The 27310-nt window shown below is 55.1% G+C and overlaps 1 protein-coding gene across 1 annotated transcript; it reads left to right on the top strand.

The window, feature by feature from the left end:
* The first annotated feature begins 4888 nt into the window (after window positions 1-4888).
* On the top strand, window positions 4889-25362 carry IL11RA (interleukin 11 receptor subunit alpha). The gene is made up of 13 exons (XM_042838456.1): window positions 4889-4997; window positions 21228-21327; window positions 21558-21618; window positions 21784-21950; window positions 22093-22207; window positions 23044-23076; window positions 23316-23479; window positions 23578-23741; window positions 23827-23968; window positions 24315-24410; window positions 24509-24608; window positions 24782-24864; window positions 24954-25362. Exons 2-13 carry the CDS (start codon window positions 21228-21230, stop codon window positions 24971-24973), a joined length of 1245 nt encoding a protein of 414 aa, XP_042694390.1. The 5' UTR covers window positions 4889-4997; the 3' UTR covers window positions 24974-25362.
* The last annotated feature ends 1948 nt before the right edge of the window (window positions 25363-27310 follow it).

Below are 27310 nucleotides of genomic sequence, written 5' to 3'. Positions count from 1 at the left end.
GATGCTGCCAGGAGAGAAATCCAGCCTGCACAACAGGAGGGAGGAGAGGTGGAGCCCAGCAGCGTCCAGGCATTACGGTCAGCCTTTCTGGAAGGAAACATTCAAGTTTTCCTTTGGAAATAATTTCTCATGTTCCACTTCAGTTGTTGCTCGCTATCTCACACTATAAATACCATTTCTTCAGCAAGTCAAAATCAAATATTACCATGTTCCTTCACTGAACTCTTCCTTGGACATTCTTTTGATAGAAAACACGAAGGCCAGAAGGCCAAAACTGAACAAAACTGACATCGGTCTCTAGAAACCCTTCTTCCATACTGCTCTCTGTGTTCCACACAGATTTTTCCATCCTAGTGTCCAATGCATGGGCACACAGAGCCTTCAGCAAAACACAAGATGAAGGAAGAACAAAGGGGAAGGAGCTAGAGACTTTGTAATGGAAGAGAACCAAATCACCATGGGTTGTAGGCACTGGCTTGGCTCCCCGTTTACTGTCTTGATGGCACTTTCCCCCTTTAATAGCCAGGCAGCCCAGTGAGCCACATGGCTCAGCTTGTGAGCAGGGATGAGGAGCCCTCCAAGTGCTGGCAGGTTTGCTCTCATGTCCCCAGGTTTCTGGCTGTTGTTTCTGCCCTGACATCCCTCCATGCCAGCCCAGCCCTTGCTGCTGCCAGTCAAGCCCTGGCAAAGGGCAGCCCTATAAATAGCAGAGTGCACAGTATCTCTTCTCTCTGCCACCACTCTTCAGCTGTGAGTTGCCTCCAGTTTGCAGCATGGAACATTTGGCATGTTGCCGTGCACAGCGCTGGGAGCGGCTGAGTCTGCTGGGGGAAAGAGCCAGGTTTATTTTATTGTCATCCTTACAGCAGCTGTGGTGTTCCCTCCAGAACAACAGCAGCAGGCTGAAGGTGGAACTGCTGGTCATGAGCACTGAGCTGTGGGATCCTGCATGTTTCCTTCCCTTGGCTGGTGAGGTAGATGAAGCAAAAATTCTGGAGCAGTACAGCTCTGGAGTACAATGTGCATTGCTGTTCTGCAGGACAGAAGTGAAGAAATGAGGAAGATGTGGAGCTACAGGAAAGAAGGGGACAGACTCTTTAGCAGGGTCTCTTGTGATGGGACAACACAAAACAGTTTCAAGTTTAAAAAGGGTAGATTTAGGTTAGATACAAGGAAAAAGTCTTTTACAGTGAGGGTGGTGAGGCACTGGAACAGGTTGCACAGAGCAGTGGTGGATGCCATGTTGCTGGAGACTTTCAAGGCCAAGCTGGACCAGACTATGAGCAACCAGATCTAGCTGTGCACGTCTCTATCTATTGCAGAAGAGTTTGACTAAACGACTTTTAAATGTCCTCTCCAACTGTAAGGATTCTATGATTCTATGTGATATTGCTAAGAAATCCATGTGCCAGTGTGGGTAATATATGGAGTGGCACCAGGCTGGGCATCTGCCAGCAGTTTCTCCTTGCGTGGTATGGCTGGCTACAGCTGGGACAAGACAAGCTGCTAACAGACAGGATGAGCTTTGCATGGCAAGGAGCATCCTGCCATCCTGTTCCAGTTGCAGGACAGCAAGATGAATCGGAGCAAAGCAGAGCTGGCAGGGTGGAAGCTATGCAGCACCAATTGGGGTTTTTGCTGCCTCATTTCAGCAGTGCAAGCAGCCCGAGCTGTGACCATAATAAATAAAGTGACAGCCAGCGTGCAGAGCTCTCTGGTTTCCTGTACACTCCAGGCTGGCCAGGGTAAACACACAGCAAGCCTGCACTTTAAGCAGGGCCATGCCCAGTGCACGTCAGCCAGAGCCTGGCCGGACCAGGCAAGCATGAGCAGCTTTCCATTGCCTTGTCCAGCCCATCAGGAATCCATGCCTTTGGGACACCAAGAACAGCCACTGGGGCTGGGCTTGGGGGCAAGAATTGCAGTGCACAGACATCATGGGGTTACACCACAGCATTCACATGCATTCATCTCCTACCTTCATCTCCCTTCAGTCAGAATTCCGGTGATCACAGATGCATCTGGTGATTGCTGAGGACCAGTGTCCTGTCCCTTGCCACCGTGACGCAGCACCTCCTCTGTGGCCTTACACATCTCGCTTTGAGTTTAGTCTGAAGTCTGGGAGGGAGAGCAGTGTATAACCTAGAAGGTTGGGGGAGGAGAATGGGGGGAAGGGGTGTCCTGCATAAGTTTGTGATACTGTAATGTAAGCCCCAACCCTTCTGTTCATGTGCCTGAGTCCTGACCTGCCTAGACAAGAGCTGGCAGTTCCCCCTCTGGGCTGGGACTGGCTGTGTCTTCTCAGAAGTGAGAGAGGGGAGAAGAAGCACACAGTTCCCAGATTTGGCCCTCTTGTGGTGCTGAGTGGGTGACCCACTGCTGAGCAGGATGCAGCAGCCAGTCTGGGATGTGGGATGTGGGGATGCATGCAGTCTCAGCCTGAGGATGGAGCAGGGCAGAAGCTGCAGTGTCAGAGCTGCAGGCTTTGCCTGCCTCGTTCAGTGTGTGATGTGTCACAGCAGCCCTGTCCTAGGGGGCCCTGGGGGTTCTTTGCCAGGTTTCCCAGCCCCAATGAGCACTCCGCTGTTCAAGCAGGCCCCACTCTGCTCTCACCAAAGCTGCCCCTTCCTCACTCAGTGTTTCAGTCTCTCCTTACTGGCTCTGCATGCTGCTGGTGCCCTAGCAAGCCCTGTTGCCCTGTATCCCAGTACTCCACTGTGGAGAGTCTGTCTGCACTGTTTACCCCATGACCCCTCAAAATCAATCCCTGGTTTTGCCTTCACAACATTGCTTCTGGCAGAGCTGGGGGATTCCCCAGATCTGCAGTGCAGATGGGCTCTCCAGCTCTGCAGCAGCAGAGAAAGCATTACATGGCTTTCTGCCAGTGCCGGCGCCAAGCAGCCCAGCTCTCAACTCCCAGCACCCCACAAAGCACAAGAGAAAGCCCAGGGTCTGCTCCCAGGAGGGAACGACAGCCAAATGCTTACTGTCAATCATCCTAAGGAGCTGATCCTGCAGGTTGCAGCTCATGAGCATTGCAGGGAATGGGAGCAGAGCAGCATTGTGGAGTTGGAAGGGGAAAGCAAGAAGTTGAATGGAGGGAAAATCTCCCTGCCCAGGAGCAGCTCCTCCTATATTCCCAGGCAACCAAAATCCCCATGAACAGATGTTCAAAGCACCTCAGAGACCATAGGGATAGCTCAGGGAGGGACATCCCAAGCCCTGGCATGAGCCCAGCGTTTTGTGGCACAGGCAGGGCAGATGTGGCCACATGTGGCCAGCGAGGTTGCAGCCCAGGACACGAGCAGATGTGCCAAGCTGCAACATTCCTCGGGCAGTGTGGGCACATAGCCTCAACCACAGCCGAGCGCATGCCCACATCGCGGAGCCTGTGTGCGTGCTGGGCTGGGCACACTCACCCTACTGCTCCCAAAGTCCCCATTTTAGACTAGGGAAACCACTGCATTTGCAAAGAGCTGCAAAAAACAGTGCTTCTCCCAACCACATGAGAGAACCAAACGGAAGGGACCCCTCATTCTCCAGCACTACCACCCTGGGAGACAGCTTAGTTTGCCCCTTGGATAGTGTTCATTGAATTCCTTAACACCTCATATCCCAATCATTGCATTTATTAATACCCTGGAGCAGGAGGCAGAAGAGGCTGCATACAGGGAGGGATTTCCCTGTGGATTACACCACTTCCCCAGAGCACCGCTTGCACCAGCACTGCTGTGGCAATGGCAGCGTGCACAGCCTCGGGGCACTCAGTTATTGTAGGGTTGTACAGGAGGGTTGGCCCAAAGGAAAACACCAGTTTGTTACTGCGGGATTACATGGGAGGTGAGATGACTCACGGGCTTGTTATCATGAGGTTGCAGAGCATGAGCAGGTAGCAGGGTGCTATTGAGTGGTTGCAGAGGAATGCGATGATGCGGGCAAGGAACGCTTTGCATCTGTTACCACAGGGTTGCAGAGTTGGGCTGTAATGCAAACACACCTCGCTTATTCCAGGTGGGCTGCAGTGCACTCTGCTATTGTAAGATAGCTGGAGTTGTGCTGCGTGGATGCTGCATTCACATAGGCACGTGGCTCTTATCTCTGCACAGGCTCTCTGCCCGGGCATGTGGTAGTGCTTGGCCTGCAAGGGGCTCCCTTAGCTGCAGCTTTGCTGACCTCACCTGGGGTCTTCAGCCCATCCTGGGAGATCCCAGAGTGTGTGTTGCCCCAGGTACCAGGGGAGAAGTCCCTGTGGGTTTTCACCGGATGGTTTCCCGCTGCAGAATTTCATCATGGTTACTCCTCCTGCAAATATTTACATTAATGAAAAAAAAAAAAAAATTCCAAGGGAGTGCAGGGAGGGCAATGAAGAGGTGATGCTTCTTAGAAAAAGAGGAATGCAAAAGTACTGAAGGACATGAGGAGGAAAGAGGCTTTTTTTTTTATTTAAATTCACAGCTGAGGAACACAAGCCTGAGGGCCAGATTTCATCTTACCAGTAGACAAGACATAACCCCTGTAACAACAAAACCCAAAAGAAATTACAATCCCAGGAGCAGAGAAACTGCATCACCCCTTGCTAGGATGCTAGGGGGCTGCAGCTCCTCATCCCAGGGGTACCCTGACCAACGCAAGCCGTGAGCCCCAACGGGACGGGCTGGGCGAACCAAGTGCCCCCGGGACATCGGGAGCCCGAGGACGTCGTGTGCCGCAGGGGCCGCGCCCCGTACTGATGCAGCGTGCACCGGTGGGGTGCGGAGCCGCGGGAGCCGGTGCCGGTGCCGGGCGCGGCTCGCAGACAGGAAGCGTCCCGGAGCGGCGGCGGCAGATTGGCAGCGCCCTGCTCCAATTGAGCGGCGGCGGGCCCGCACCGCCCGCGTTGCCTCCCCAGCCAGCCCCGAGCGGGCTCCCCTCCGACGGTGCAGCTCCGCGGTCCCTTGCCGGGCCCGGCCCGGCTCGCTCAGCACCATGGACACATAGCCTGGGAGGCGCGGAGGAAGGTAGGAGCAGCCCCGCTTCTCCCGTTCGTGACTCCCCGCCGCCGCGGTGAGGAGCGCCCGGTTGCGGGCAGTGCCGGCGCCGCGCAGGCAGGCAGGAGGCTTAGCCCGGTGTTTTGCTGCTCGTCCCAAAGCTCGTGGAAAGGTAGCTCCTCGCTCAGTCCTGGGAGCAGCCCCTCGCTTTCCCTGCCTGTGGGTACCCGGTGCTGCTGCCCTTCTGGGCTCAGCGCCCGCCTTGGGATGCTTGGGGGGTGGGAAGAAGTCCCGGGGTGGAAGTTTTGAACCCCTTCCCCATCATCTGCTCGGAGTTCCCTCTCTGAGCTCCGGGGAGAGTTTTCTGGAGAAAGGTTTGAACAATACCAGGCAAAGTGCCCTCACCCCTGCGGAGCCACAGGTCTCCCTGGCAGGGCCCTCTCTTCTCCTGGGGGGTCTGGGGAGGGAAAATCTGTTCTTAATTAGGAGAGGCGCGGAAAGAGCTGCTTTCTCATGCGCAGGCAATAGAAAGGCTCAGCCTGCCTTGTCCCTCCTTGCCCTTGGCTGGCTCAATCACGGCTTCTCAGTCCCCTGCAGATGCCCAGCTCTGATGCTGCTTGTGTCACCTTCCCTGGCCGTGTCAACCCCTGGGTCCCCTCTTGAGTTCTGCCAGCAGTCTGGTTAACGGTGTGAAAGGGGCTGAGTTTTGCTTGGCCTTCACTGTCAGAACTGCCAGACCCTTCTGTGATGATGCTTTACTTTAATCGGATCTCCACAAGGAGAAACCCAAAGCTGCAACAATTCAGGAACATGCCGCTATGCCCCAGACAACGGTGTGGAGGGCACAGCTGCTGCAGTGTGGGGCTGGCCTGGTGGGTGCCAGCAGGTACCTGCTCCTGCAGGCTGCAGCCACGTCTGACGTTGGCTGGAGAAGGAGGTGGGGTGTTTGCGCTCTGTCTGTGTTTATCCGAGGGCAGGTCACAGTGTGGTTACGCTTGGGGCTGCACGGAGCCTGTGGCATTTCAGCCCCACGTGGAGCTGTGAGCTGGCAGGGCTCCTCCTTGGGCCAGGGCTGGTATGATACGCGGCCACCTTGTCCCGGGTACTGTGCACTGTGTTCTCCACCAGCCCAGCTCAGAGAGGAGCAGGGTTTGCCTTCCTCTTGTCTGCAAGCTGCTGCAGTCCACTGGGAGCCTCACGGGGCAGGGAAAACATGATCCTGTCTGATAAGCCACTTTTTCCTTGTCCTGGAGAAGCAGTCTGGCTGTCACAGCAGCGGGGGGAGGAGGATGCTTGGCCGGGTGCAGGCCCTGTTTATGAAGGATGAATGAATGACTCACTGCGTCGCGAGCCTCCCTGCTGTATTCAGCCTGGAAGCGGCACCGCTTTCCTTTTGCAACTGCCAGGTTTAACAGAAGCTGCTGTGAGCTGGGTGGGCACCTGGAACCCACCCTGTGTCCCCTTGTCTGCAGGTACCTAAAGCCACCTGGCCCTGCCCTCTGCGCCGTCTCTCCTGAACCCTGAGTAGGGAAACGCACGCAGCTGGGAACAGTGTGTGGCATCCTCATCTGCCAGGAGCTTTCTTTTCAAAACCTTCCTTTCTGCTCCAAGTTGTGTTCAAAGGCAACTCCAAGGCTCTTCCTGCTCACACAGGACTAAACCTCCCTCTGTTTTCCTGCTCGAGTATATTCCTGGAGAGTTTATTCCCATGTGGCTTTCTGCCAACATTGTGCTTTTAGTTCAAGACCTCTTCTCCCTCTCCAGTGTTTACCCTGGTGTATTTATAGCACCTTCGTTGTTTTATATGGTTAAGCGAGCCAGGAAAACCTTGTCTCCTTGTGCTGGATCAGCTCCGGGTTACCTTCACTTCATCCTACAGTCTCCACATCCATCTCTGGCTTGCGCTATCCATCCTCAACCATGTGACAGCCCAGAAGGCTCCTGCCGTGGCCATGGTCCCTCTGCAAGGCAGGTTCCCCTCTTTGCAAAATGCTGATTCTTACATTGGCAGAACCTTGGAATTCAGGTGAACATTATTCCTGGGGATGAGGTGTCTGAATGCCCAGAGCAGCAGGCTGTGATCGTCATGTTGAAGATGTGCACTGTGGGGCTGGGGCAGAGTGTGCCTGGAGCCTGGCAGTATGCCTGTATGTGTAGTGTGCTTTCACGTGGGCACATGAGGCTGTCCCCTCACTGCAGGCTTTGCTGTGAAGGAATACCCTTTGTGAGATGCTTCCTAGGGGAGGGGTAGGTGCCAACCAGCTCATGGCTCTGCTTTCCTCCTGTACAGCATCACTAGGGAAATTTGGCACATTTTTGCCTTCATTTCTTCTCTTCTTGTTCAGTCACGGGATGTGGTGGCTCTACCCATGCCAAAGCCATAGCCAAGGACAGAGAATGTCTTGGATGGGAGCTCTCCCCTGGGGAGTGAAATGGGGCCTTCTTTGGCATTTGGAATGCTGATGCAAAACCAGCATCAGGAATTAGCCCCGGGATGACTTGCTGGGATGTTTGGAGAGTTTTTGGTTTTGCTAAGTGTTCCTGTGATTAAGAAAGCATCTCATGTGTGAGAATCACCAACTCTCTCCTGCTAGGGCTTTAAAGTGACCCTGTGGCCCCAGTTCCTGCCAGCAGATAGATCTCCATGCTTCCCAGTGATGCTTTTCTCTGGTGTGCCCTCCTGCCAGGCTATGAAGGTGGAAAAATATGATGATGTCTTAGAGTCATGGTTTACTTGTCTTCCCTAAGAGTCACATTCCAGTGGACCATTTCCATGGAAAAGGAAAAATTCCTCTGGAAATTAGAAGCAGGTTTGCTGTGTCAGAGATCAGCTTATTAATCGGAATTATCTCTCGAGTCTGGCTGGTTCCCAGGTCTCTGAGTCATCCTGTCATTGAGGCATGCCCTCGGGATGGGGTGAGCTTCAGGTTCCATTGGTCTGTCCCAGCACCCACAGTGTGTGTCAGCAGGAGGATGGATGGATGAATGAGGAAGGATGGAGGCTGAGGTGCAATTTCACCTCCCCTTCAGGCTGTGAGTCTTAGAAATGGGGGAAAAAATGGGAAAACACCTCCTCATCTCTGCTGTATCTATTGTTTGGGGTAGGGAAAGGCTTGGGATGAGAAAGGCAAGGAATTGAGATATGCTCTAAGACCTGATTCACCTCCGTCCCAGCAGGATTCTGTGCTGCGGTCACATCTGACCAGCGAAGCCTGGATGGGGGCCAGCAGGGATCAGTCATTGCTGAAAAAGCTTACAAGGGATTTTGGAAGGGTTTGCTGGAGGGTCTGGCTGGGGAGAGGCCACATCTGTTCATACACATTTTCTGAAGATGCATGTGAAGATGGCAGCCAGGCTGGATGGACCTCTGGTGAGAGCTGGTGTGGGTGGACATGATGCTGAGCTTTGCAAGGGGTGACAGGTAGGGTCGTGCACTGAACCAGTGGGAAAACATACCTGGGGAAGAGAGATTAAAAATGATGAATCCTTGGGTTTCCACTGGGCTGTAGCCACTGGGGAGGTTTGTGCAGACCTTGCTGTGGACAACGTGGTGGTTGTGGCAGTGGGTAGGAGGGTTGGATGTGGGGAGAAGGGCTGATGCTGAGAGCGTTTGGTGGGGTTTCGGAATCCACTTCAGGACTCCCCAGAGGCTGCCGGGCTCTGGTCCTCTCCTCTCAATATGGAGAGGGCAGAAATAGAAACAGCATAATAAAAATGGTTACGGCCCCGCAGAGATTTCCTTATAGGGAGGGGTGGAAAAGTTTAGGGCTCCTTCATCTAATGAAATCCTGACGGTGGAAAGAAGGTCGTTTGGGCATTTTCTATTTTACCCAAGCTCTTTAAGTGAAAACAAGGGATACCAAGCCTGGTTTACAAAATGATGCTGGAGACATATTAAGGGGCAGGGGCAGAGAAGCCACGAGCAGGCAGAGCTCCCCATACGCCACAGCAGCAGGGCTGGCTTAGCCCCTGGATCTCAACCCATTTTGGAGATGCTGCATAGCGTTGTGCGGGCAGCCCCAAGTGCCTGGTTTTGGCACAGGGGTTTGGATTTGCCTGCAGAGCGCTTAAGAAGCAGTGCCCCCCTGCTGGGCATGTCCCTGTGCCGAGAGGGTTGGCACAGTTGTGCTGGTTCAGCTGTTTCCTTTGCCTTCCTTTACTTTTACCAGCCATTTCCTTTGGGACTGTGCACTCCATTCTGCCCAGATCAATCCCTGGAGCTGGGACCTCACCAACTCCAATTTGATGGAGGTCAGTGCCTCTTGAATTCGGTGATGCCGTGAAGAGTGATTCAGACCTTGCCTTCCTGCAAAGGCAGCTAGGAAAAAACAAAAAGGTGGCAGGGGGTTGTTGCATGGGGCAGCTGGAGCGTCACCCCGTGTCATGTCAAATTGCAACAGTGGAGCTGCAGAGCAGAAAGCTGTGCTGCAACGGCCCTGCGAAGGTCCCCTGGGGCTGACCCAGCTGCCATGTCCCTGCTTTGCTTTGCGAAAGCCACTGTCACGCACGGCGCCTGGGCCAGCTGGCGTCTCACCATACTTTCGTGCAGAGCTGGGACAGATCCTGAGCCCCTGGGGAAGTACACAGGAGTCTGTCCTTCGCTTTCCATGAGTTTTGCCCAAGGCCCTATGTCTTAGGAGGAGCTAGTGGGCTGAACCAGCTCTTGCTCCATCGCCCTCTTGCAAGGGCCAACACCAAAACCCAGAGGGTTTGGCCACCCTCGGGCTGCTTTTGACTTTTAGCTCCTTGTGAGGCTCCCAGGAGGCTGCTTCACAGCTCCCCTGAGGCTGCTCTGTCCCATCAAAGCTTTGAGTTTTGCAGTCTTGCAGCTGGAGCGTGACAGCACTGGGGAAGCATCCTTTCCCCCTTGTCCATGCCTCATGTTCTTTTCATGTCCTCCAGCCAGAGTAATGCTTGTCGTCCTTGCACCCATGGCACTCAAAAACAACATGGGTGCATGGGACTCTCCATGTGCAGCATTGCACTTTCCTGGGGCTCCTTGTAGCACAAGGAGCAGAATGCAGACCCTCGCAGCAGTGCCAGGTGTGAACTCCAGAGGGGATGTGTTCCTGGAGCATCCTCTTGATACTGGCTGCAAACTCCTCCTTGCTCCCTCCCTGGAGGTTGCATACAGGCACTGAGATCCCTGCAATTCTGACTGCTCCAGGAATGCCATGCAGTGCTCGGAGGTTTGGCTCCCAAGCAACCCAGGACGCTGGGCTGGGATGGAGACCTTCAGATAACTGTTAATGTTTATGCTGTGCCTGAGATGTAAAGATGAAGGGCATAAGGATGAAGGATGTGAGCAAGGCAAGGTCCGTGGATCTATTTTCACCTCTGAGATGCAGCTGGGACAGTGCTGGGACATTGTCTCCAGGCAGCGTCCCTCTGAGATGTGTCACTAGTGGGTTGACACATGGTGGAGCCGACATTAGCACCAGGCAGCTCCAGGACCAGACTCTGCCGGCTGTACATTTGCTTCCTCCAGTGCCTGGAAAGGTCCCTGCAAGCTACTTTCCTTGTGTTGCAGGGAGGGAGCAAATGCCTCCCCCCATCCTTTGCCTCGTCAAGGGAAGGGTGGAGGGGAGATGAAGGAAACTTTTGCGGCCAGTTCTATGAATTTCCAATTAACAGCTCGCCTGTAGTGAGTCTCACCACCACGAGAGAGGTTAATGCACCTAATGCTTGGAGAAACGATCCATTTTTCTTAGTAATTTAATAGCGTGGGCAGTCTACTGGCTGACAGAGATCCAGCAGCCAGCACTGAGGAGCCTCTGTGCCGGGCTGCAGCCTGTAACCACCTTCCCTGTGCGAAGGAGGAATGCTGACCTAATAGAAAAGACATTTAAACAGAAGTTTTAAAGAGCAGCACGGGTCGGACCAGGGTGCAAAGCTATTGGCTGCAACAGGCTGCATCGGCACAGTGCAGCACGGGGACGTCCCTGCCGGGAGCACCAGCAGCCGCCCACCGGGTAACATTGGGCAGCTGCTTCATTTGCAGGGGAAAAAGTGAAAAAAAGGCAGTTTTTGGGAGGCCGGCACACGCTGTGAATTGAGGCCGGGTTCAGCACTCGGCTTGGGCTCTTGCCAGGCTGGAAAAGCAATGGCATTTCATTCTGACATTTTCCAAATGAGACGTTTTGATTTTATTTTATTCCCCACCCCAAGGTAATGTTTGGAAGCCAAATTTAGCTCGATTTAATTCGAACCATTTTAAAAAAGTAAAACCGCTGAAAACTAAACAAGGCCTATCATTTAGAACAAAATGTTTTGGTTTTCATTTTCCTTTTGGCACGAAAGTTCAAAATGTGTTTTGTTGGTTGTATTTTTCTTTTTTTTCCATTCTCCTCTTGACCCACAAACAATTTTTTTTTTTTTTTTTTCCACTCCTGGTTGTCTCCCAAGATGATGCTGTGCACAGAGCTTGGGTGCTTGGCATAGGGACAGCTGTCCCCAGCCGGATGACATGGCATGGAACGGGGGCTTCCGTGTGATACCCCGGGTTGGAGACCCAGCACTGCAGCTGGAGGGATTTTGGGAGCACATCCCATTGCCAGCACTGATTCAGCCGGGAGCTCCTTGAAATGAGGGAGGCCCCATGACGGAGGAGGATTTGGGACTGTCCCCAGGATCCTGGGACCCAGCACCAGACTGTGCTTGGATGCATCCTTGGATTCAGGGAGCTGCAGGGAAGAGTGCGTGCTGGCATCGCCTTCTCCCCTTGTTTATTCAGGTTTAAAATTAATCTGGCCTTCCCCCGTTCTGGCTTGTACAAACACTGCATGTCCTGGGGCGGGGAGCTCCCTTCAATGTGCTTTCCCCTGGCTCTGGGTGAGGTCCCCAGTGGGGTGCCGTGGGCTGGGGGTACAGCAGAGTGCCCACTCTTGCCATGGGTGCAGCATCCTACGGAGAAGGAGCCTCCAGCCATAAACCAGGGCACGGTTAATCCTTTGGACAAACACTGCCCAAAGCCAGCTGCCAAAGGCAGTGGCCAGGAGGCTGTGTGCCTGGATCCGGCCCCTCTGGGCTGGGCGAGGGCAGGAGGTGCCAGTCATCCTTCTGACTGTACCAGCCCTGCTGCTGTCCTCCGCCCTCGGGGCCATGCCAAAACCCCGCTCTGCACTCCCTGGCCTCGCCGGGAAGTCTCCAGGCTGCTGGCTGTCAAAGCATCGAGGAAGGGACAGACCTGAGCCAGAGGCGCGCTGTGATTCCCTGACTCATTCAGCACCTGATTTTATTTTTATTTTTTCCCTCTCCTCCCGGAGCAGCGCGCTGCATTCCACAGCAGTGCTTTTTATAGCCCCAAGCAGCGGCCTCGGCACGCTCCCGGCTGCATCCCCACCAGCTCTGTGTGGCAGGAACACCATCCCTATGGCATTGCAGCGAGGGGAGAGCACGGGCAGCAGAGGAAGAGAATTAAACCTTAACCTGGAGCCACGCTCCCGTTCCGCAGAGGCGTTTAAAGAGCTGCATTAGTCACCCACGTGCTGGCAAGCGGAGGCGGCCTGTCCGTGGCTCCGCAGCCCTGCTGTGTGTGTTAGGAGGTGATAGGAGTTTCCCGATGGGCACTTGAGGCCTCATTGCCCTCCCGTGGGGCAGACTGCCAGCCCTCTCGTAGGCCATGCATCCCTCTGTCCGACACGGGATGGGGATTTTGCATTGCCTGGGAGGGGATGGCCAGCTAGCCAGCAGGGCAAGATCCTCCTCGCTCTGGGGACGGCTCCACGCGTGCTTTCTCCAGACGTGATTTCACTGCTGCAGGGAAGGCCTGCTGCCAAGGGACGGCCCCAGGCGCCCCAGCGGCTCCCGTTAGTCACTCAGAGGAGCCGGGGGCCGGGGCGTGCCGGGGTCCGCACGTGGTGAGGGGATGGAGGCCCAGCAAGGCTGTGGTTTTGTTCTAGGGAGCCGCCAGGGAAGGTGGAAGGAAGGAGGAGGAGGGGAGGGAGGGATGGGGGAGGCCGCCGTTGTCCCCCTCCTCACTGCCACGTGGCCAGGAGCTGCCTGGGAAGGGGGCGGAGGGCAGTGGTGGTGCTGAGGAGCCAGGTGTGAGTAGGCAGGTGGGGACTGGATTGGGATGGCGTTCTGGGCCGCTCCTCAAGGTGCTGGCTGCTGCCCTATGGAGCTGGGCGAGGCAATGAGAAGGTGCGGGATGTGCTGCAGGGGAACAGCATCCCTGGTGGGCACAGATCTGGGGAGGTGACCCCATGCGGTGGGTGTAGACGGACCCCCTCAAACTCACCCCAGTGGTCAAAGCCACCCCTCATGGCGTTGGATATCCTCACAGATCTGCACCAAGGAAAAAACTAGTGAGGGGCAACAAATCCTTGCCACCCCCAATCCTTATCTCTCCTTCTCCTCTGCTAGTAAACACCAGAGCCAGGCACGATGCCTTGTGGTGTGAGCAGACACCCTTAATCTGCTTCTCCTTCACCTCGAGGGACACAATACCAAAAGGTGACCTGCAGGCAGCACCAGGAATGGCAGGGTTGGTATGTGCATGGGTGGTTTCATGAGAAAGGTGAGCTCAAGTTTTAACACTGTGCCAGGGTCTGCAGGGGTGCTTCAAAAGCCGTGTCATTCCACAGTCTCTGTGTCTGCTGAGTGCCTCAAGCATTGCTGAAGAGAGTTGTGCCAAGTGCCATAGGTTTGCCTCAGCCAGAGGTTCCTCACTGTGCCCCAGCCAGCACGGAGCTGTGTCCCATGCCTCAGCATCTGCTTCAGGACTTCAGGGGGTTGGGATTACTCCAGCAGCACCCCATCCGGTCCCTCGTGCAGCTGATGGTGAGCACAGGGGTGGCCCAGATGGATGCTCAAGGCATAGTGCTGTCCCCACCACTACCCCAGGACATGCTGAAGGCCATGGCCGTGTGCCGGGGCTGCTGCCGCAGAGCCGCTCGCGAGCCGGCCAGGTGCCGAGCATGCCGGGAGAGGGGAAAGCCTCAGAGACTCGTTCTGAAACAAGGCTGCCCTTTTATTCTCCTTTATGACTGTGTTTTAATATCCACAAACACCCCTCCCTCCCCGGGCTGCTGCCAGCAGAGCCTGCATCGCTTGCACTTGGCCGACCGAAAAACCCCAGCCAAGCCCAGGGCCTCAGAGCAGGAGGGAGTATTATTTTCCCCCTCTCTTTTAATATATGTTTTCTGTAGCTCTAATTGGATGGGACTGAACCCCAGCCAAGGCAAACACACCTGAGGGAGGCTTGACTTGCAGACCCCATCTGCTGTGCCAGAGGCTCTGCTCTCCACACAGCCGCTGCCTGGCCCCTTTATAGGGAGGGGGCTGCCTTTGAGGGGGGACCACGCAGGAGCCCTTGCACAGGAGGAGAAAGCAGTGCAGCACTGCACCGGCAAGGCTGCCTGGGAGATGGTGCAGAGCTGGGGGGGCAGCAGGCAGCTGCAGGGGACCCCCCTTCCACGGCATGACCCCCGCCTCACCCGGAGTCGAGGTACTTCCCTGCTTCTGTGTTGGCAGTGGTGTGGGACATTGAACCTATGGGGATGGTGGAGTGGGTGCTGGCCTTCCTGGGGTGACCGTGTGGGTGGTTCAAGGGGTTGCAGCCTCTCTAGAGTCTTCTGTGCATCCAGGGGAGAGTCATGGCAGTGGGGTGAGGATGCAGGGTGTCCCTATTGTGCCCGGATATTTCTTGGGCTGCAGGACCACCTACCCAGTGACGCCCGTACAAGGAGTGTTTGGGAAAATGAGGAGGGGACATTTGTGTGCCAGGCCACCACAATGGCTTGTATTGACAAACAAATCCCAGCCCGGTGTTTGTTTAGCACTCTGGTTCCCTGGTTGATAGGCTTCTCTTGGGTGGGCTTTTCAGCTTAACTCACTGCCTTTGTTTCACGGCCATCCTGGTGTCCCCATGGCTGGGTGGCTGAGCTGCACAGCGAGGTCTCACACCATGTCTGTGCCAAACAAGCTGGGGAATCTCTTGGGGGTCTCTGCTTGCCCATGCTCTAATTCTTGGGATTAAATCTCAGTTCCAAACAGGGAATGGGGGGCACACCCCAACTGTGTGCTGTGGGCCACCTCTGGGTGTCACCCACTAAGGCCCATCCAGGAGGGGCTCCCCTCATCCTCTTGGTGTGCAACCCCTCCTTGTGCAGGGGACAGAGCAGGGTTCCTGCTCCATCCACAGGGAAGGATGCAGCATGGCATCCGCTCCTGCTCCCTCTGTGGTGAACAGGCAAGCATGGAGCAGACATTACCTGTTGCAAAATGCTGCAGAAAATCGCTCCATCATTAAGACGCAAAAAGCTGGATCTATCTCCCTGGATGGGGAGCTGGATGGATTCCTCCAGGTGGTAGGCTGGGCAGGAGGGATTTGCACCAGCTGGGTCACATCTGCCTTCCTCCCCCAGCAGGATTGCAGGTTTTCCGTGCATGGGTATTTTGGGGTGCAGTGGCTGCAGATGGAGACAGGCTGCAGAGAAGGGCAGCTCAAGTATTTCACGAAGGATTTCAGAGCTGTCCTGGCCTCAAGTCAAGACAGGCTGAAATGGGAACATTTCGAAATTCTTTTGGATAAGGAAAATTCCACGGGCAGCCCCCCTCCAAAGAAAGTTTGGGATGGTTGAAATGTTTGGAGAGAGAGGCTGCTTGCTTTTGTTTACTCTGAACTATAACTTTTCGGGGGGGTGGAAAACAAAAAAAAACGAGAAAAGGAGACAATGGGAGCTTGTAAACAGAGCTGTCCCCAAGTGGGGCCAAGGCATCCCTCCAGCAGTGTGGAAGGAGATGTGTCAGCACGCTCCCAACTTTGCCCTGCTATCCCCCTGCTCGGATACACTCACACTCAATCTTTCAGGAGCACTTTCTTTTTTTTCTTCTCTCCCCCAGCACGAAGTGATCCAGCCGGTGTTTTTCCAACCTTCTCAACTCACAGCCCCCCCACCCTCTAGCCCTGCTCTGTAGCCCCCTGTCCTTGGCAGCGGCTTCCTCCTTGTGTACTTTCCAGCGTCACTGCTGTGCCATGATTGCCCGTGCCAGTAGGAGGTGACAATTAATCAGTGCAGCTGCAGGGAAGCGTTCTTCCCACTCTGCTGCATTGGTTGTGTGAGCACAGGGGTGTAACTTCGGGTGTCCCAACATGCAGGGACATCGGAGCCACAGCGGTGCAGTTAATGAGCTTGTAGTGGCTTTATTTGGTTGCCCAGATGGCCCCTAAAGACACCTGAAATCCCCTTCCAGCCCAGAAGGGATTTTGTTTTGCAGGAGAGTGACAGCAAATTGCTAGCTGCAGGAGTATTTGAGCCATTGAAATGAAACGCTAGCAGCTCCTGAAAGCAGGCAGTAACAGTGAAATGTTTATTTTGGACCTGCCGCCCTGCGGTGTCTTGGCTGACCCGAGCGCCTTCGTGCCTTACAGGTGGCGCTGCGCCCAGTTGCTCCCAGACACTGCTGAGCCCCCTACCATTGCACGGCATGGGGCTGTGTTGTGCACTGCGAGGCCCCTATTGCCCCTGCTTCAGGCTGGAGTTCACCAGGAGCAGCCTGATCAGCCCCAGCACTAAGGTGCTGCGCTTGGAATGGGGAACTCACATATGTGTAAATGTAGGGATGTGCATGCACTTAATTAGAGCTTCAGCTTTTGCCCCTCTGCACTTGCTCCATGGACTTTTAATTGGGACCAGGCACTGCTTGGGGAACACACTGGATGGACTGCACAGCAGAGCTCTTCCACATTCTAAAGGAAAGCTTGTTGCACAGCTTCCAGCACCCAAATTCATTCTGCAGCAGAGAAATGTCCCAAATCTGAAACTCTCTTGGGACAGGAGAAAACATTCCCTCCCTGCCTTTATCCTGCCAAGGTCCCTTCAAGCCAGAGCCCAGTAGGTCACACTCCTGCCTATGGCCCAGCTATCCCCATGGGTACCACCCCCCATGGCTCCATCCCTTGCCCTCTGCAAGCCAGCTGTCTTTGCAGCCAGAAGATTATTTTTAGGAATTTCTCCAGTGTGCGGCTTAGGGCGAGGTGGGGGAGAGGGGGAGGGGAGCCTGGTGTTGGGGGCTCCTCTTGCCCCCCCACTCCGAATAAAATGCTGCCAGCTGGCAGGGCTTGGGGCTGCTGGCTGCTAACAGAGCTCTTGCTGTTTGGCCCCTGCTGATGCTTCAGGTTACAGCCGGGAGCCAGAGACTTCTCCTTCCGCGGGATGGGGCAGGGGAGGGTACGGGCGAGGGGCCGGGCGGAAATCGCAGCTCTGGAGGGGGGAGTTTCCCAGGGTCGGTGCAGAGAGCCGCCCCACATCGAAGCTGCCGCGATGCCGAGGTTTGGGCCCCCAAGCACTGGGTCTTGCTAGTGGCTGCCGGCCCACAAAGGAACGAGGTGCAAGGGGTGGTCCCTGGGTGTGGGGTTTGGGTTTGGGCATCGGCAAGGCTGTGGGTGGTGGGGCATAGATGGGTCTGGGGGGCTTTTAGTGAGTTGGCTGGGGATGGGAATTCGGGATGAGCGCGGAGCAGAACCCTTTCTCCTGGCCGTGCTGGATTTAACCCTGTGTTTGGGCTGCTGTGTTTGGGGTGCGTAATGCACATTTGGGCTGTGCTGAGTCTAAGCTTACATTTGGGCTGAGCAGTGGTCGCTGGACCACACCGTTCTCCCAGGAGAAGCCTGCATCAGGTTTTACTGCTTTGTTCAGGGTTACTCCCACAGTGGGTGCCGTGCTGAGTGCAGGACTGTGTATGTGTATGCAAAGAGGTGAAAAGGGAAACAACACTGAGGACACTGCACCTATGGGGTGCAGTGTCCTCAGTGAGGCATGAGATGAGCAGGAGTCACTCCTTGGCCTTGAAAAGATGTTAGCAAGAAGGTACTGCAGGCTATGCTAGCAGTCTTGGTAGCTGCATACAGCCCTGGTGGCCCCTAACACAGCAGAGGACGAACCTCCCTTTGCACCAGCACTCAGTGTTCAGATGCTTGCAGGCATGTTGCAGCTTGGTGGGTGCTTGCAGTGTGCTCTCCAGGTGCCCCAGGATTTTCCTCCTTACTCTCAGACTTCAGTGAAAGAAAGAATACAAATAAAAAGCGCTGAAAATGAGTGCATGGCAGTTGCTTCCCGAATGGTGAGATACAGAGCTGGAGTTCAAGATGCAGGATACAGCGCCTTGCAGCCATACGAGGCATTGCAGGAGGCAGCAGGGTTGATGTGTTTGCTGCAGGTTTGTGCCACCTCCAATTCATGTTGTTGGGTACACAAACCACGAGCAGCTTTTCGCTTACCTGGAGAGAAGATGGTGCCAGATGTGCAGGACTAGGATGCTGCCGGCTTTCTGGGCAGGGCACCAGCCCCATCACTTGTGAAGTCCACACTGCAGCTCCTCAGAACTTTGGCAGGGCAGCAGGACAAAGAGGGGGTTAGCAAGGCACTCCCTCCCAACCCTGAAGGAAAGCAAACTGAAGAGGGAAATTCCTGCTGCTTCCAAGTGCCGCCGCCCTTGGCCACCGGACTGGTTTCCCACAGCGGGCACTGGCAGGGAGCAGGGCTGGGCAGAGGGGCAGGGATGCTCCAGCACAGGCGCAAGAGCTCAGCACTATGGCATGGCCACGGCACCACTGTCACACCTTTTCCACTGCAGATCGGCATTCTGTAGGTAGTTGACTCCAGCAGAGCAGAGCTGCCAAATGCTGTTGGTTTTATTTTCCTCCATTTCAGCAGTGCTGCCCCAGACCACCCTGGGGGAGGCTTGCAGGCAGTGCGGGTTTGCATGCTCAGTTGGGATCACCCTGTGTTCCTGTGGCACCCTCTGCATGTGTCCCCCCTGGCTCTGCATGTGTCTCTTTCTCTTTGAAGATCAACATCAAATGAAACAAAGTTAAAAAAAAAATAATAACCACTGTCATTCAAAGTGCCAAGTGCAATGGAAAGTTTGCGTTCCCCAGGAATCTGTGCCCAGCTCTGCCAGGCCACCATGGGTCATAGCACAGTGTGTCTGTGCCGAGGGGATTGTCACATCCCGCATGTGCATCAGAGCTGTGTGACTGATTCGGGAGCAGGATGTCTTGGCTCGCAGTGCATAGGTCTCAGAGGGATGCTACTAGAAGGAGCTCACAGCAGACAGAAGGACAGCAGCGTGGTGTGGGATGGAGGATGGCACCTTGCATTTCTAGCTGGCGCCTGAGTGTAAAAAAAGGCATCTCATGCAGCAGGAGCAGCATCCAGCATTGTGAGGCTGAGCCACCACCCCTGACCCGGCCACAGCGGTCACCATGCACTGACAGGGAGCAGTCCGCAGGGAGCAAGAAATGCTCTGATTGTTCCCTCTGGTTTGGCTCCAGGCCACTGCGCCGGGACTCCCTGTCCCCAGCTGTGTCACTGCTGGTGCAGACACAGAGGGATGCTTTCTCTGCCTGTGTGGGGTCCATGAGATAGCAGCTTAGCTGAGGGAAGCAGCCTACTGTACAGATGTATGGGCATCCGTTTGCATGCGTTTTAACTTCAGTGCAGGATTTCGATAGCAGAAAACCAGGACGTCATTTCTCGACAGATTACACTGAGCAGCTGGAGACCTTCCACACCTCACAGCAGCCTGCAGGTCTTCCTCTTTTCTGTGGCTGCTGCCTGCTGTGGGACAGTTCTATGGATGCTGCTTCATTGTGTGGGGGTTTTTGCCCTTGGCCATTCAGTTGCAGAGCAGGGATTGCGCTGCATCTCATCTCTTTCCTCATCCTCATCCTATGTTCAGCTGTGGCCATACTCTGGCAGTAGGCAGACAGGTCACAAGGAACAGGACAATCAGGAGAAGAACTTGTTTTACTTTAATACATTTTGTGTTTGTCCACACTAGTGCACTCTCCCTTCTCCCTGATCCCCCCAGCACCATCCGTTAATTCTGGCCCATGTGGTGCTTGGAGTTATTTTGGGTTGCTGCTTTTAAAGTGTATTTAAAGTCTTTTTTCCATCACTGAAATATTTTACTTCTAGGCCTAGTATTCCTAGTCAGTATCAGTTACCAGCATAGTTTTGGCAGAGTGCTTTTAACTGATGTTTCTTGGGAACGTTTCTCCATGTGGTTTAGTAGGAAAAGCTTATGACAGTCTCATGAAGTTATTTATGTGTGGGCTTGCGTTGGAGGCTGCCTGGTGGCTGGAGGATGGGAAACAGCAGCTTCTTCAGGTGTCCGGAGCATCATGATGTGCCACAGGGACATCAAGAGTATGATGCAGGGTCACCATGGTATGATGGAGAGACATCATGGTGTGATGGAGGAGCACCACAGGGTGATTCAGGAGCACCATGTTGTGATGTAGGATTACCTTGGTGTGAGGCAAGAGAACTGTGGTTCAATGCAAGAGCAATACATGCCTTTCCTTTTCATAAGACGAACCTAGAGGCCAGCTCCCCACCTCACTGGATATTAGCACATTAGCTCATTTATTTCATTTCTCATAACTCCAGTGTTATGTGGTTTGATGTGCAAAGATGATTGCAGTTTTCTGGGCTCAAGGTGAGCAGCAGCATCCCCAGATTGCTGTACTGGAGACTGGCCTCCTGTTTGCAGAGTGGACACAGTCAGCTGCTCTGTGGCACCTTTCCAAGGCTGGGATATTCCCCTCCAAGCTGTCAGCCTGGGTGACTCAGCAGGACGCGGATTCACACTCATGGGGCTGCAGCTTGCACCTGCCCCTGTGCCTGGGGTTGGCAGAGAGTTTGCTGCAGCCCCTGTAGCAGTATTGGAGAGAGTGAACAACCCTGCCCGATAGTGACTGCCCCTTGTTATCGGACAAGCGGCAGGAGGCATTCCAGGGAAAAAATAATTCATCTGTTTCTATGCCTGTTCAGGCCAGGACTGTAATAGACAGGACAGTGCTGTCTGGAAGGGATGGAGTTCTGGATGGGGTGATGCTGGCTGGGATTCGTAGGACACTGTAGGCAGGAATAGACACGTTGGGGTAATGCTGACTGCAAAAGCCAGAGTGATACTGACTGCAGTGTGGTGCAATCCCCTTTGATCCCTCCTTAGTCCTTTCCCTCTTCAGCTGCACCATCACAGTTCTACGGACCACCCTGGTTCACTCACAGATCTGGGAGACAGCCAAGGCTCTCAGCACAGGGCTGCAGCAGCAAAGAACCCTTGATCCATCCACTTCCTGCAGCCCTGATCTCTTGATGGATGTTTGCCTATCACATTCTCATTTCAAGCATGGTGATTGCTTATGCTGGGTACAAATGTGAGAGTGGCACAGTCCGCAGCAGGACAGGGCAAAGCAATGGGACAGGGTACAGGGATGCAGTTGCTGACACTCTCTGCTTCCCCCAGATGCACAGTCACATCCGAGGCCTGGGCAGGGTGATGGTATTCCTCGCTGCAGCTTTGGCATCAGCCTCCCTCACGATCCCCGAGGGCTGGGGAGGGGAAGGTAAGCAAAACGGAGTTCCTGTGGCGTGGGGACATTGGGATATCCTCAAAATGGGCAAGGACCAAGCAGTGTGAGTGCCTGCCCTGCAGATGTCTTTCCTGCCCCAAATTCATCTGTAAAGAGTTGGGTTTCCTCTTCCACCACCCACCGCTCAGCCCCAGCCAGGACCAATCCCTCCAGCTCCCCAGTGCAGCAGGACCCAGGGTGACCCCCTCTGTGTGCCCCTGCAGGTGTGCAGTACAGCCAGCTGGGGACGGACGTGACCCTGTCGTGCATCGGTGCCCGCACTGGGTAGGTGTCTTATGTGCACACTGTGGGATGGTTTAATGGATGAGCTCTAAAAAAGCTGGAGCAAAGCCAATGTCTCCGTCCCTAATTTTGCCCATCCTTTGGCTCTGCGTTCTGCAGCTCACAGGGTGTCCCAATCCCCTAACACCCTATCTCTCTCCCCTAAAGCTCAATGGTCCAATGGAGACGAGATGGGGCTGTGGCACTGCCAGAGGGCTCAGCCATCCATCAGGAAGCCCTGGTGCTGCCACGTGCCAGCCTGGCTGCTGCTGGGACTTACAGCTGCCACGACGAGGATGGCAGCCTCCTGCATACCGTGTCCCTGCAGCTGGGCCGTAAGTAGCATGTCCGTTGGTTGGGTGACATGGGGGTGTCACAGGGGGATGACACATGGGTTCCTATGTGCTGACTCTGTTGCAGGGTGGGAGACCCTTTGTGGGGACCCCTCACTGACAGTCTCCTCCCCCCGGGCTCCAGATCTGCCGGGGGTTCCCTTTGTGTCCTGCAGAGCATCTGATTACGAGAACTTCTCCTGCTCTTGGACCTCCAGCCTCGAGACCTTCCTCCCAACCAGATACATCACTACCTATAGGTGAGGGCTTCAGGTTGAGCCTTCCCAGGCTTAACTCTCCCATCCTGCCTGCACTCTGACCTTCACCCTGGATTCATATCCAGTCTCACAACACAGCAGCCAAGGAGCCAGCTGTTTCCAGGAGCACAGCACTGAGCATGTGGTTGTTCAGAAAGGGGCCCCTAAGCAGCACTGGGGGCCAGCACAGGCAGGCTCCCTCTTTTGCAGTGCTGGAGGGGGTGGAGAAGAGAAGCAGGTTGTCTGCAAGCTGCCAAGTGCTTCAGTATGCTTCAAGATGAAAGGAGTTAGGGAAACAACGCTGCTTCTAATTATCATGGCAGGCCAAATTATGGGACTGCTTTGAAGTAAGCCAGATTCTATAAAAGCCTGCAGCAGGGCTCTGCTCCACAACATGCAGGCACAGTGGGGATGCAGGGCTCACCTCTGGGTGTGTAGGCACAGCATGGAGAGGGTGCTTGGAGCTGGAGCTGTGTGGAGCTGGCAGTGAGAGTGGTGGGGCTCAATGTTGATGCATACAGTGAGAGCAGAGCCAGCTGCTGGGGAATGGAAAATAACACTGCATCCCTGCAGGACTGCTTTTGTTAGTGTCTCTGTGTGCTTGCCGCTGCTGCTTGGTGAAGTTATCCTGAGACCCCCGGTTCCCTGCTGGTGGGACTGGGCATAATGTTACTGCTTGTCCCTGCCATGGTGCCCAGTGAGCTGCAAGCTGGGAGTGGGGTGCGGCAGAGCATCTGGTGCAGAGACCTCTGTCCCTTCTCTGAGTCATGTTTGGGTTGGCTTCATGCTGTCCCCCATCCTCCTGCCCTCACCATGTGCTTTTCCTGTCTCCACTGCAGGAAGAAGTCACTGACAGGAGAAGAGAAGCGAAGGTAGGGTGCATTCCCACCTGACTCTCCATTCCAAATGCTCTGCCTATGTCCTCCTGGTCCTGGAGGCAAGGGCTGAGGGGTCCATGAGGAAACATGAGGCTTGTGGGGGTTTTGGGGGTCATATGGGGGCTAATGGGAGCTGCCCAGACCCTGCTGAAGCTGTAAAAGAGTCTGCCTCCTCCATGGAGTACCTGGCATGTTGGGGGAACATATCACCATCCCACCTCTTTGTCCTGCAGGAACAAGAGCGGGCACGTGGGGCCATGCCTGCAGGACCCAGCACGCACGGGCACCTGCACCGTTCACCGGTCAGAGTTCTGGAGTTCCTACCGGTTGAACATCACTGAGGTGAACCCACTGGGCTCCAGCTTCCGCCTTCTAGATGTCACCATGCAGGCCATCAGTGAGTGCCTGTCCCCCTGCCTGCCCACCCAGCTATCCACATGGCATAGCAGAAGGGTGACACAGTGTGATGGAGCATCCCTGTCCCCTCCCATGCAGTTAAGCCGGACCCTCCGGAGGGCTTGGTGGTGGAACCTGTCCCCCTCGCCCCTAGGAGGCTTCATGTCAGCTGGAAGTACCCCGCATCCTGGCCCAAGGAGCCCCACTTCCAGCTGCGGTTTCGCCTCCAGTACCGCCCCATCATCCACCGCTCCTGGTCTGTGGTAAGCAGAGGCCAGGAGGGGTTTCACAGTGAGGTGGTGGCCTCCTGTAGAGGTGTCCATATGCCCAGTGTCTTCTGCTGCACAGGTGGAGACGGTGAACCTGTCTGAGGTGATCACAGATGCTTTTGCGGGGCTGGAGCATGTGGTGCAAGTGAGCGCGAAGGATTTCCTGGATGCGGGGAATTGGAGCGAATGGAGCGCAGAGGCACGGGCCACGCCAGTCAGAGGTCTGGGACTGGGGTCTTACTGACTGGCAGCATCCCTCCCATAGCCTCTCCAGCACTCGGCACCTCTGTAGCCCCTTTCCATCCTTTGGGTGTCACTGGGGCAAGCCCTAGCTCCTGGGGCCCCTTCAGGTTGCCCAGAAAATGGTTCCACAATAGGAAGCAGAAAAGCAGCTCCCAGACAATTGAAAATCATGGCAGGGTGTGATTTGGGAATTGCCCCTGCCATGGCCTTCAGGGCACCCTTGGTCTACCAGGACCCTGTGGCCCATGGCACCTTCCTTACTCCTCTCTGCCATGCTGCTCATGATTTGGGGTGGACTAATTCCCAGCCCTTTTGCTTTAACAGACCCAGCCACCATGGTGAGTGAAGAAACCACTACAGACGTCAGCCTGGGAAGCCTGGCTGAGGAGCCTTCACAGGCACCCAATCCTGAGCCCATCAGTGAGTAGAGCTGGGGGCTGTGGGGTGGGAGCAGGCCCCAAAGCCTGGCTGCAATGTCCTTTCTGAGTGCCAGAGGCTGTCACAGTTTTCTGTCCCAGACCGTAGTGACCCCCTGGAGAATACAACCATCCTGGTCTCCCTTGGGATATTTGCCTTCTTTGTCCTGGCTGCCGTTCTCGTCATCGCCATACTCATCTGGTAGGTTGGATTTAGTCCTGACTGCTCAGCATTGGTGTCCCATGGTGCTCTGTGCTGTAGCCACAACACAACTGGGCACAGCTGGATAGGGGTGCACCATGGAGGCACTCCAGCAGTGCCGGTGCCCAAGGTGGGTTGCTCAAGGTTCTCAACCACTGTTGTTCTGTCTGCAGGCTCCGTGTGAGGAAGCACAGCAAGGATGAGACCAAACCCCACAACTTCCTGGTTGCTGCCACCCACTTGAAGGCTCTGCCAAGTGAGTGTTGGAGTAGAGGGGCATGAGGCCAACAGGTCAGGAAAAGGCTCAGGGCAGAACCTCTGACGCTCTGCCTTCTTTCTCCAAAGGAACCCAGATCCTGCCATGAGCCACAGCTGACCCTGCTCTGTGCATCCGCTCACCATGTACGGGACATAGCACCACTGTTGGCCCCAAGGGCTCCATGTCATGCAGCCTCGGGCATTGCCCCCAGCACCTCCAGGGTGCGGGATGGACCCTATGGACAGAAGCTGCGCTCCCAGGATCTCTGGGCTTCCTGTGCCTGTCAGGAGCGGCTGGACTCATGGGGATGGGGCACCGAGCCAGCCCCTCATCACCTCGTCATGCCGCCTCCATGGGGATCATGGGCACAGGCTCCTCCCAGGGGTGCTGGGCATCGGTGACCGCTGTGCCCCTCACCAGCTGTCAGCAGACAGAAGGGAACCCTCCTTCTGTAATCTCAATAAAGAGGGTAGTGTTTTCACTGCCCAGAAAGACCCCTTTGCACCAGATGCTGGGCAGGAGAAGCAGTGCCAGCTTGGTGACCCTCACTCTGTTCAGCTTTTGCTGAATGCCAGCAGAGGACAGAACCCTCTACAGAGCCCCCCGCTTGGTGTGTGCTGCCTGCCCCCCCTTACCTCACCTTGACACAGCCCCCATAATCGCTTCCATGTGTTGGCACCTCCTAGCCCCAGTACTCGACGCCAGTGGCGTCATGCCCAACCAGATCCATATGAGGCTGAGTGGAAATGCAGGCAGCAGCAGTGTGGGGAGCATGAGGAGGCTCTGGGGCTCTGCATTATACAGGATTTATCTCACTGTGGTCCCCATGTACCATAAGGCAAGGCTAGGAGATGGCTCTGGTATGAGCCTACCCCAGAGTTGTGCTGGGAGTGAAAGCTAGACAGTGCCAGAGAGGAGTCAGGTTTGTGCCCTTTGCAGTGGCACCACCAGTCCTGTGCCTATCTCCTGCTGTGTGATAACCAGCTCAGCTCTGCCCTTTCTGCATGTCCTGGGGCTTGGCTTTGCAGATTCCAGGGTCTCTGGCATGCTATGGGAATGCTTCCATACTGGGATGAGAGCCTGCAACACCCAACCCAGCCATGCCTGATTTGCTACAGTCACCCTCATCCCCCTTGGTTCTCAGCATGCTATGCACAGCCCCTCCTGCTTAGAAAACCTCTCAGCACCACCAGATCCCATTTTAGCAGCACTGGGCTTCAGTTGTCCATAGGTTGCTGTTGAACACAAGCAACACCAATCCCATAAATGTGACTTCAGTGTCTGAAAACAGCTCAGCGTGCTGCATGCACCTGGCACTACTTTAGATGTCGACAGCTGTGCACCCCATATCCTGCCTTGCTTATAAACTTAAGAGTCCAGGCTTACGCCAAAAAAAAAAAAAAAAAAAAAAAAAAAATTGCTGCTATCTGGGAGAAAGCAGAGACCTCCAGAATCTTGTTCATCTGAGCCTTGCCATGCCCCCAGCAGCCTGTAGATGTGATACAGAGGCAGCCTGAGAGCCCAGTAAGCTGTCGGTGCTTGGGGTTCTGAAGGTACACAGAGCTGGGGGCTGCTTGCTCAGAGATTCAGCTGGCGCTGGATGTGGCTCTGGAGCAGCAAGATGCAAGGCTGGGGTGAATAGCAATCTGGGATAAAGGAGAGGGCTCTGGATGCCAAAGTCAACTTTGCCTCCAAGCTGCGGAGGAGAAAAACAGGAAAGGACCATGAGAGCAGTCCCAGTGCCGGCACCTCCCTGTCCCTCCGCTGGGCCAGGGCACTTCCTTTGGGGCTGGGGCTCCTTGGTGGCTCTGGCTCCAGCAGCACTGGCAGGAGGTACTGCCAAACTCGCCTCGCCCCGATGGGTCACGGGGTGGGTGGCTGCGTGCAGTGCCTGGCTGTCTCGGGTGGCACAGATCCTGCCAAATGTCTGGGCTGGCCCTCAAGCCCTAACTGCTCTCCACCATCTCTGCCAGGACCAGGATGTTCTTTGAGCGAGGGGAGGCTGTTGTCTGCAAAGCAGCTCTCACTTTGCTCTCCTGCTGCATTCTTCTCCTTTAAGAGGTAGAAGCAGCCCCAAGAAGATCCTAGAAAACACAGAGGCATATGCATATTCTGGGGCATGGGAGAAAGGAAGGAATAGACAAGTTGATTAAGAAGGAAGGGAAGAATGCATATATTGAGGGAAAGAGTCTTATTGATGTATAATGTGATGGAAGGACTGCTGGACAGAGGGAGGAAGGGATGGATGGATGGATGGATGGATGGCTGGATGGATGGATGGATGATGGATGGATGGATGGACGGACATCCAAATGCCATCCTTAGCATCAAAGATGTTCACTGTGCAAGGACTGGTTTGTAAAAATGCCTGGGAGGCCAAGTACGTAAGATCCACAGTCAGAGCAAGGACACTGTTTAGGGACAAGTTGCACTGGTGCCCTAC

The sequence above is a fragment of the Centrocercus urophasianus genome, unplaced genomic scaffold (genome assembly GCF_019232065.1).
Source record: "Centrocercus urophasianus isolate 14NV4802_14NV808 unplaced genomic scaffold, USGS_Curo_1.0 seq_8, whole genome shotgun sequence".
NCBI classification, from domain to species: Eukaryota; Metazoa; Chordata; class Aves; order Galliformes; family Phasianidae; genus Centrocercus; species Centrocercus urophasianus.
This window is presented reverse-complemented; position numbering and strand designations above follow the sequence as displayed.